Source organism: Mus caroli, chromosome 10 (assembly GCF_900094665.2).
Source record: "Mus caroli chromosome 10, CAROLI_EIJ_v1.1, whole genome shotgun sequence".
Lineage (NCBI taxonomy): Eukaryota > Metazoa > Chordata > Mammalia > Rodentia > Muridae > Mus > Mus caroli.
Genome location: NC_034579.1, coordinates 52,821,002 through 52,830,170, shown reverse-complemented (window position 1 = coordinate 52,830,170; position 9,169 = coordinate 52,821,002). Strand labels below are relative to the sequence as shown.

At 35.5% G+C, this 9,169-nt stretch overlaps 1 protein-coding gene across 1 annotated transcript in view; it reads right to left on the bottom strand.

Annotated features, from left to right (window-relative positions):
• Gcc2 (GRIP and coiled-coil domain containing 2) overlaps positions 1-9,169 on the bottom strand; it is a 54,589-nt gene that overhangs the window by 30,203 nt on the left and 15,217 nt on the right. Inside the window, exons 5-10 of the mRNA XM_021174395.2 lie at positions 8,876-8,980; positions 5,225-7,669; positions 4,519-4,591; positions 2,152-2,252; positions 1,958-2,056; positions 292-411 (exon numbers count right to left, since the gene is read on the bottom strand). Of these exons, the coding sequence (XP_021030054.1) occupies positions 292-411; positions 1,958-2,056; positions 2,152-2,252; positions 4,519-4,591; positions 5,225-7,669; positions 8,876-8,980 (2,943 nt within the window). The remainder of the gene's footprint in view (positions 1-291; positions 412-1,957; positions 2,057-2,151; positions 2,253-4,518; positions 4,592-5,224; positions 7,670-8,875; positions 8,981-9,169) is intronic.

The window sequence follows — 9,169 nt, the reverse complement described above, 5'->3', positions numbered from 1 at the left end:
TGTATATGCTATTGTGATGGTTTGTATATGCTATTGTGATGGTTTGTATATGCTTGTATATATACATGTAAGCCCCAATTACATGTTGTCCTTATAAGAGTTGTCTTGGTGTCTATTAACAGCAGTAACACCCTAACTAAGACAAGCTATTTAGTCAAATTCTTTTCCTAATCCAAAAAAATGAAAAAAAACTTTTCTTCTGATTACAGTTTAACTTCTTGTGTAAGAAAAAATGAGATTAAAATGATTTACTATAATTTGCTTGTCTAAATGTATCCAAGTTGAAATTACCTGGCAAGTCGAATTTCTTAATTGTTTGGTCAGGTCTTCTATATGACGTTCAAAATTATTAGCGCGTTCTTTTTCCACGTCCAGCTGTTCTGACTGCTTATCGTATTCTAGCAGAAGATTCTTCAATAAAAGACAAGATTCAGCTCTAAGTGATGAAGCCTTTACTAGGTCAGAACATAGAATCAAGCCATCGTGACACCTTAAGAACACATTTGAAATTCTTAAAATACTTAATATGAAAATGTAAAAGTGAAATTGGCATTTGGCAATATGCCAAGAGTAGTACCCTTAATATACATGATCTTATAAATCCATTAAAGACATACTTTACAATTTAAATATGAGCTTATTTCTTTTTCATTGGTCAGTTACATTAGGATTTTGCTTTTGATTTTACACTTTATAATACCATAACCTACTAATTTTCTCCACAATTAAACCACGTATAAGTTTAATCTTTCAATATCTACTTTGTAAATTCAAAAATTGCTTTTAAGTTTATAAAAAATATTTAGTATCAGAAGTCAGCAAAGGGTTGAGAATTTTATTTTAGATATTAAAAATATTTCATAATACAGAATTTATTTTGGTGTGTATAGTGTAAAGACTGGATTATGCTTACTTCAACTACCTTTCTAATTCTTTGCTCTCTAATTTTTGCTTTAAATTTGTGTGGTATATTATAACTTAATTGGCATGAACCAAATGGGAACACCTGGTAAGACTCCAGCTCTGCAATGTTCCTAGTTTCTTACAATTTTTAAAGCAGTGGCCTTGAGTCTTTGTGCTTCAGAGACTCACCTGTAAATAGGCGATGATGATAAGATACTTTTATTTCTTCTGAAAATACACATATAAGACAGGTGAAGTGTTTGAACAATATATGTTGGAGTCTCTATGTCTTTTTTTAAGCTGAGTCTGATGAGAATTCTAACTGTTCATCCTTTGTTCCGTAGTCACCTTTCTTATACAGCATCTACCTTGTCCTTTTGTCTACCTGTTCCTGTTACTAGAATTTAAGAGTAAGGGAATTTAGGAAAGTCTGCTGTTGACCATCATTTGTCCAGAACCAGGAATCTACATAAATATTGTTGAGTGAATAAATATGTGAAGAAATGTAGTTTTTGTTTTGCATTTAGTGATTCTGTTAGATTTGAAAAAAATGTAAGAGTCTCATGTTATGAAAGTAAATAAGCAAAGTAAATAAGCATATCCCTCAGGTAGCTGAGTTCTACTCTTCTAGACCTGTCTGGTATCATCACTTCACTGTGAACACACTAGATTGAAGCAGCTGTCCTTTCTTTATGTTTTATTATGAGGAAATCCCTCAATGGATTTTAATTTTAAGAAATAATAATTTAAAAGCACTATTTAAAGGCTAACTTTTCTAGGTGTGGTGTCAAATGCCTTTCATTCCAGTAGTTAGAAGCCAGGATTTCTGTTTCCAGGATAGCCAGGACTACACAGTGAAACCCCGTCTAAAATCAAACAGACAAAACCCCCCAGATACAACTAAAGACTAACCTTTTATGTACACTAAACAAAAAACAAAACCAGGGAAATTTAAATTTCAATAGCCAAAACAACGGATTTTAAGTACCAGTTTTAAAATTCTAGTATACCTGTTAGTTACGAATAAAGTCTGTTATTAAAGTAACTGTTGTACCTTATAGCTTTCTGCTCCTTGGAGGAACTCCTTCATAGAAGCAGACAGGCGCTCCTTTTCTGACCGGACGGATTCTAGTTCTTCCCGTAGTGTCTGGGCCTGTTGTAAAAATAATGCGTGTTTTTCACATATAGAAATACTTGATTTTCCACAACATAGGATTCTAAAATCTTGTGCTTTTTATGTTGCCTTACCTCTTTCCTGTTAGAATCTAGTTCTTTCTTTGCTTTCACAGCAACTAGTTTTATCTTACTTATTTTCTCGTCCTTGTCTTTGGATTCTTTTTCCAGACTTTCTAAAATAGAAAATGAAAGGATCATATATAAAGTTAAAAAGAAAAAATAGTGAAATTACTTATCTTAACCCCATAGTTTTATTCTTGAACACAAAATTTGCAGCTTAAAATTAATAAGTACCCAGAACTTTATTTTGTAAACAGAAACCTTAATTATTGATTAGCAAAGTGAGATAAATTATGTAAAACTTTCTCTGTTCGTATTGTTTATTTCCCAAGGTCATTTCTTAAATCCCTAGGAACTGGAGTTCCTAAGACTTTTACTGTTTGTTGAGTGTGAGAGGATTTTAGGAGACAGTTTGTAAAGCAGGACAAGTAGGAAATGTGTAATGCACATTTCTGTAGTGATCACCTTTCTTCACCCTGTCTGACTACCTTGTCCAGTTAAACTCGAGTTTAGGGCTTTATGTAATCTTTTCTTAACTGCAGTTAAGAGTTCTGTTCACAGTGATCACTCGGGTGCATCATGTATATAGTGACATGTGCACCAAAGGCCCCTGTCACTCTTCCAGGTCGCATGCACATAGCACAGCTCTGCTATTTATAACACAACCCTCCTTCGCCACTCAAGCATTATAATGGTGATTCCCCCTTTTCAGGGGATTTTTTTTTCTCAACAGTTTATAAACACACAACAAGATCATATTATCAAGGTCGATGAAATGGTTCAGCAGGTAAAAATGCTTGCTGTGCAAGCCTGAGGACCTGCGTTATCCCTGGTACCCACAGGAGAAGGAAAGAATTGACTCCTAAACGTTAACTGCTGACCTCCACACAGGGTATGGCAGGCATCTGTATATATTATACAGATACAGGAGTAATATAATGAAACACATCAGTATATCAGGAATAAATAGTAGAATCTACAAAAGGCAGGGGAGAGACCATAGTAGGAGGTGTAATATCATAAACATGCTTGTTTTCCCATTTAAAAAAAATCATAACAACAGAAATCACACTGTTCCTCTTACAGAGCAAAAACTTTTCAAAGAGTTGTCTGTGTATCTAATCTTAAATTTCTCTTCTCCATCTTTCTTTAGAAGGCCACTTCAACCAGGCCTCGGCCCCAGCACATCAGGAAACTGTCCTCTGTGTTGCTTAACTCAATAGATAGCTCTCAGCACTCACTTAACCCATCAGCAGCATCTGCCGTGGCTAAAGGTTTTCCCACGTCTGTCACTCGGACATTGCTTGACTTTCAGACTTTTGTTTAGAGATTTCCTACCTACTAGCTGCTTCTTCTCAATTCCGTTTAGTGTTTCTGTCATTTAAAGATGGGAACTATCTCTGGTCTTTATTTATGCCTCTCTGTCTCTCTCTCTCTGGCTTTTTATCCCCATAATTTGACTATGCATTTTTCTACCTTTATGCTAGTTATCTCACTTACAGATGTATATAGCATCCTATATACATATGATGATGATACATATATTTAGTCTAAAATGGAGCACCCTCTTTCACTTAAACCATCTTTGAGAGGAAATTGAGAGTCATTCTGAACTCTTTTCCATGTTCCTTTCCCCAGTCTATCTGGGTACTAAACTGAAGAATCGTGGACACATCATACAACACTTGTTAAATCTTTATTTCTTCATCTTTCAGCAGGAACAAAAGAGCTAGTTCATAAAATCACTAAATGGTACCAAAAGATATGTATGAAGGCTTAACTCTGCTGAGCATTGCAATAATGAGTTTATAATCAGCTACTCCTTGGGAACTTTCTGGTCTCCTTGATGTCATTTAAAAAGAAAATCAAGAGAAAAGCACACTTCTTGCTAAAACACCTTTTCTTCTTGTGTTATACATCTCCCTCTTCAGGGCCCAAAGGGAGGGATATTTTTCTTAAAACAGGCAACTTTGTATATCAGCATCATCTCACATCCTACCTAACTACTGAACTTAACTTCTTCCTGTTAAGGAGTTCTTTGAGCATACTGTCTGGACCTTGCTTGCCCTTGCTAGTGCTATTATATACAACAGCTGATTATCCAAAATGTCTACATGGATAAAACAATCCAAAATTAATCCACAGAATCAATTATGAATGGAGTTACAACAGCATTTTTGTTTGGATTAAATGATAGAAAGTGGCATTTGGAAGAGAAGGCAAACAGATGGCAGAAGACAATTGGGGAATGAGGAAAAGGCAGCCAATTACTGTGTATTGAATAACTCACTAATTTAGTCTATAGTTCTCCATCTATCTTAAACACTAATAAAATGTTTGTCTAATTAATGGTGACAACACATATAAAACCATAGTTACCTATTTTTTCTTCCAGCTCTTTTACCAATGAAAGTTGATCATTTTTTACAGAAGGCGATTTCTCTAAGGAATCCTAGATTTTATAGAGAAAAAAAACAAAACAAAAGAACCCCTAAACCAGAATTCATTTCAATCCCCACAATAAAACTGTTACCATTTTAATAATGAGAATATCTTTACCTAGAAAAACCATGTAAACAGCAGTTTGGTTATTTTTATTTTCAATTGCTAGAGTAAGCAATACTACATTTATTATATATATGGCCCTTATTAAAATAGTGCCAAAGAGCAACATGAATAATCTGACACACCCCAAATACATACATAATAAAGAAATGACTATATGGTCATCACCTGTTATCACTTCACAGCCCAGTTTCTAAGGGAACTTCAGATTTTTAACTAAAACGAAACACCACGTAGTTCATTCTTTGATCAAGGGTTCTTTAAAAAGAAAAGCACCGTCTGTGCCCTGCGGCAGTTCCCATTGGTCCTTCATTAGTTTTGCTCATGACTAGGCACACTTGACTGAGATACACCACATCACAGTGCTTACTAATTCATTTGCCAGAAATTTGCTGCTTGAGCCTAAATGCTAAAAGCTAACTTGATTTCAGACTATAAAAATGTTAATACATGTATTTTCTACAACCTATGAGCAGAGCTAAGGATTAATTCGAATCAATAAAACTCAAAATAATAGTACCTTTAGCAGTATCAATTCTGCTCTCACATCTTGGAGTTCAGATTCCCTCTGTTCAAGCAGTAGCCTTAGGTTTTCATGTTCTATTACAAGAACCTTTGCATCATGGACTTCATTTTTGCTGTGTATTGTCTGAGATAATTCTTCAACCTGAGTTGAAAGAGTCTGGTTTTCAAGGCTTGCTTTTTCATTAGTATTCTTCATTTCTAAAAGATTAAGTTGGAGGGCCTCTTTTGCTGATGTGACTGCATCTAATTCTTTTCTTAGGAGAATTTTCTCTTGCTCAGAGTCTCTTACTAAAGTCCTTAGTTCTTCACACTGAACTACACTCTCCTCTTGAAGGCACTTAATCTTATTTTCTAATTCTAATACCCTTGCATCATATTCAAAGACTATGTTATGGTTTTCTTCCTTTACTTTCACTAAAGATTCACCTACAGCTTGTAGAAGTTTGACAACATCTTCCTCTTCATTTTCTTCTAAAATGCTTGCCCTCAGTTGCTTAAGATATTCATACAACTGAGTTTTAACAAATGACTTCTGAACTTGCTCATTTTCAAGCAGTTTATTTAAATCATCTCGCTCTTCAACCATTAACCGGAGTTTCTTTTCGACTTCAGCAACATGTTCTTTATGGGCAAAATCTCGTTGAGCCTGAAGAGCTTCTAAATCGCTGCTCAACTGGGCCTTTTCTGAATGTAGCCTATTGTTTTCCTCATAAAGAGACTTGATTTTAGATGACAGAGCTTCTTGGTCTTCCGTCATAGTTTTCATTTGAACCGTAATGTTTTGGTCATTTTGACTCTTTTCTCTTACTAGTTCATCTAGTTTCCCTGTTAACTCGCTTACTCTTTGTCTCAGTTCACTGTTGTGCTGGGCAGCTTGCCCTGCTGCTTCCCTGAGTTCTGCAGACAGTCTCTGTTCCCTTTCCCATTTCTGATGGAGATCATTCATCTCTTCATGGGAAGTTTTGACTTTACTTATAAAGTCATCTTTTTCTTTAGCAAGAGAACTTATCTTTGCTTCTAATTCTTGTAACATGGTATCTTTTTGACCAAGACTGGCTAAGTACATGCTATTATCTGCCTGAAGGTTCTTTATGGTACTTTCAAGTTCTGGTACTAATTCTTGTTGAGATAATAATTTTTCATTTTCTCCTTGGAGGCGATTCACAGTTTCAAGAAGAGCATCTTTTTCATTAAAAGCACTTCTTAGCTTCTGCTGAAGCTCATGAACATCAGATGCTTGCTGTTGCTTCATTGTTTCAAACTCTTGACTTATTTTTCCAGCAGATTCTCCAAGTTCTGTTTGTAAAATTTCCATCATCTCTCGTAAACTCTCATAGTTTAGAACGACCTCTTGCTTTTCATGTTGTAGATTTTCACACTGTTCCTTAAGACCCTGTATTTCAAACATCAATGCTAACTTTTCTTTTTCTGAACCTGACATAAATGTCTCACTTAGTTCAGAGATTTCTTTCTGATGGTGTTCCTGAAGATGCTGTATTTCTTTGTTATGTTGTTCCACAGCACAGCAAAGTTGCCTATTTAAATCTTCTCGTTCATATTTTAATTTTTCTACTACATAGCCCTGTTCTTCTTTAGCCAGCAACAGTTCATTAATTTTAAACTCTAAGTCTTCTCGTTCATGGAAAAACTCATCCTTTATATGTTGGGCATCCATTTCAAGTTTTAACTTGAGATTATTCATATAAGTCACTTCATCTTTTAAGATACTATGTTGAGATTCCAGTTCTTTTAATGAATCTTCCAATTGTCTGACTTTATCACATACTGTTTGTTCCGCAGAAGGATCTTCCTGGAAGGCCACAGAGCAATTTTGACTCTCCTGGCTTGCATCTGAGGCAACTTCATTTAAGTTTTCTGATTCACATTGGTATTTCTCTGGAATGTTCTCACTTGCCTCACATTGTGTCACTCTGTTCTCTTTTAGTTTATTTATTTCTGCCTCATGTTCTTTAGCTGATGTTTCTATTTGGGACAGCAGCTCAGTAACTTCTTCTTTGTGTGTAGCTCTCAACTGCAAAATCTCTGCTTGGAAAGTATTAATATCTTTTTGGTAGTGCTGAGCGTTGTCCTCAATGACTTTCTGGAGATGAATAATCTCTTGTTGTTTTTCATCACTGGTAGCTTCTAATTGCTTCTCTAGACATGAAATCTGTTCCTCAAATGCTGCTGTGATGTTTTGAATCTCTTCCTGCAGTTTTTTCACATTATTTTCAGAGTCACTCTGAGACTTAAGCTGTTCTATCAGCTCTACTTGCTTATGGACAGCTTCTTCCAGTTCTTTTTGTAAGATGGCCGTTTCTTTGCTGTGCTCTGAGTGCACTGCCTTCAGCTCATTTTTACAGCTTTCAATTTCTTTTACGTAGTTTCTATGTGATTGTTCAAACTCTTTGTGTGTCTCTTCCAGTTTAGTTACAGAATCCTATTACAAAAAGAAGCACAAGTAAATCTTTGAAGATGAAAGAAATCTCTAGTTAACTAGATGATGGGGGAAGAGGTGAACAGAATATACCTAGAGAAATATGATTCTGAAATCTGAAGAATTTTGTTTAGGGCTTGCCTCACTTAAGTAGAACTATTATCATTAATACAAAATCTTTTACTTAAAGTAACAACTTGGAAACCTCTGTATTTAACAATCTTTTTAAAGGTATTAAATTATTTAAGGTAAAAAGCTTCAGTGTACTTCTCTTGAATAGATTAGTAAGAGACATTTTAGAGAAAATACGCTAAAACCTTACAGACAAGAAAATAATAATGTGATACTAAATGTCTTAAACCTGAGCAGAACAAAGTATCTAGAGTTTTGAAAAACTCAAAATCTTAAAAGATTTTTATTAAAGAATGACATGGTTATAAGAAAGATTAAACTATGCAAGAAATAACATGTTAGTTTATCTCTGTATAACGGCATGCTTTTAGTACTGTCAGCTGAACAAGTAATTGAACCCAGGTCCTCTACACACAGGCAAACATTCTACTACTGGGCCATATCCCTATTCCTCTTTTCACTGTTTGACACAAAGTGTTACAAAGCGGTTCAAGCTGGCCTTGAACTCATTCTGGATGCTAGACTGGCCCTGAACATGTGAACCTCATACCTTTCGCATTCTGAGTGGCTGGAATTATGGGTCTGTGCTTCTAGAGCTGACTTGTTTGTGATAAGACTGGATTAGATAACCTTTTGAAAACTAAATTATTTAGTGTGTGTGTGTGTGTGTGTGTGTATGTGTGTATGAGAGAGAGAGAGAGAGAGAGAGAGAGAGAGAGAGATGTGTGCATGTGCCATGGCACACTGTGGCAGTTATAGATAACTTGTAGGAGTCAGTTATCTCTTTTACCATGTATATTTTTTGGAGTTTGGAGTTGGAGGCAGGTCACCAAGCTTGGAGGCAAGCACCTCTATCTACTGAGTCATCTTGTTGGCTTCTTTTATTAGAAACAGTAAGTACCTTGTTAAGTATCCCAGGCTGGCCTTGACTTTGACATCTTCCTGCCTGAGCCTCCCAAGTGCTGGCATGTGTATCCATGCTTGGCTAGATTAGATGCTTAAGATTCTATTCAGCTGTAAAATTCATTATTATTCTGTGTAAGTTAACGGATAAAAGAACACTAAATATTGTCTTACCTCAACCTCTTGCTTCATTTTAACATTTTCTTTTTTTAGACACAGACACTGTTGTTCAGTCTCTGCTTTTTCCAGAAGAAGAGCATCCAAGCGTTCAGTTAGTACCTGTTTGGAAATGACGTGATTGTCTTTAGGAGGTTAGAAAAAATGGTGCCAGGGGAAAAATTCCTAAACAGAACAGCAATGGCTTGCGCTGTAAGATCAAGAATTGACAAATGGGACCTCATAAAACTGCAAAGCTTCTGTAAGGCAAAAGACACTGTCAATAAGACAAAAAGGCCACCAACAGATTGG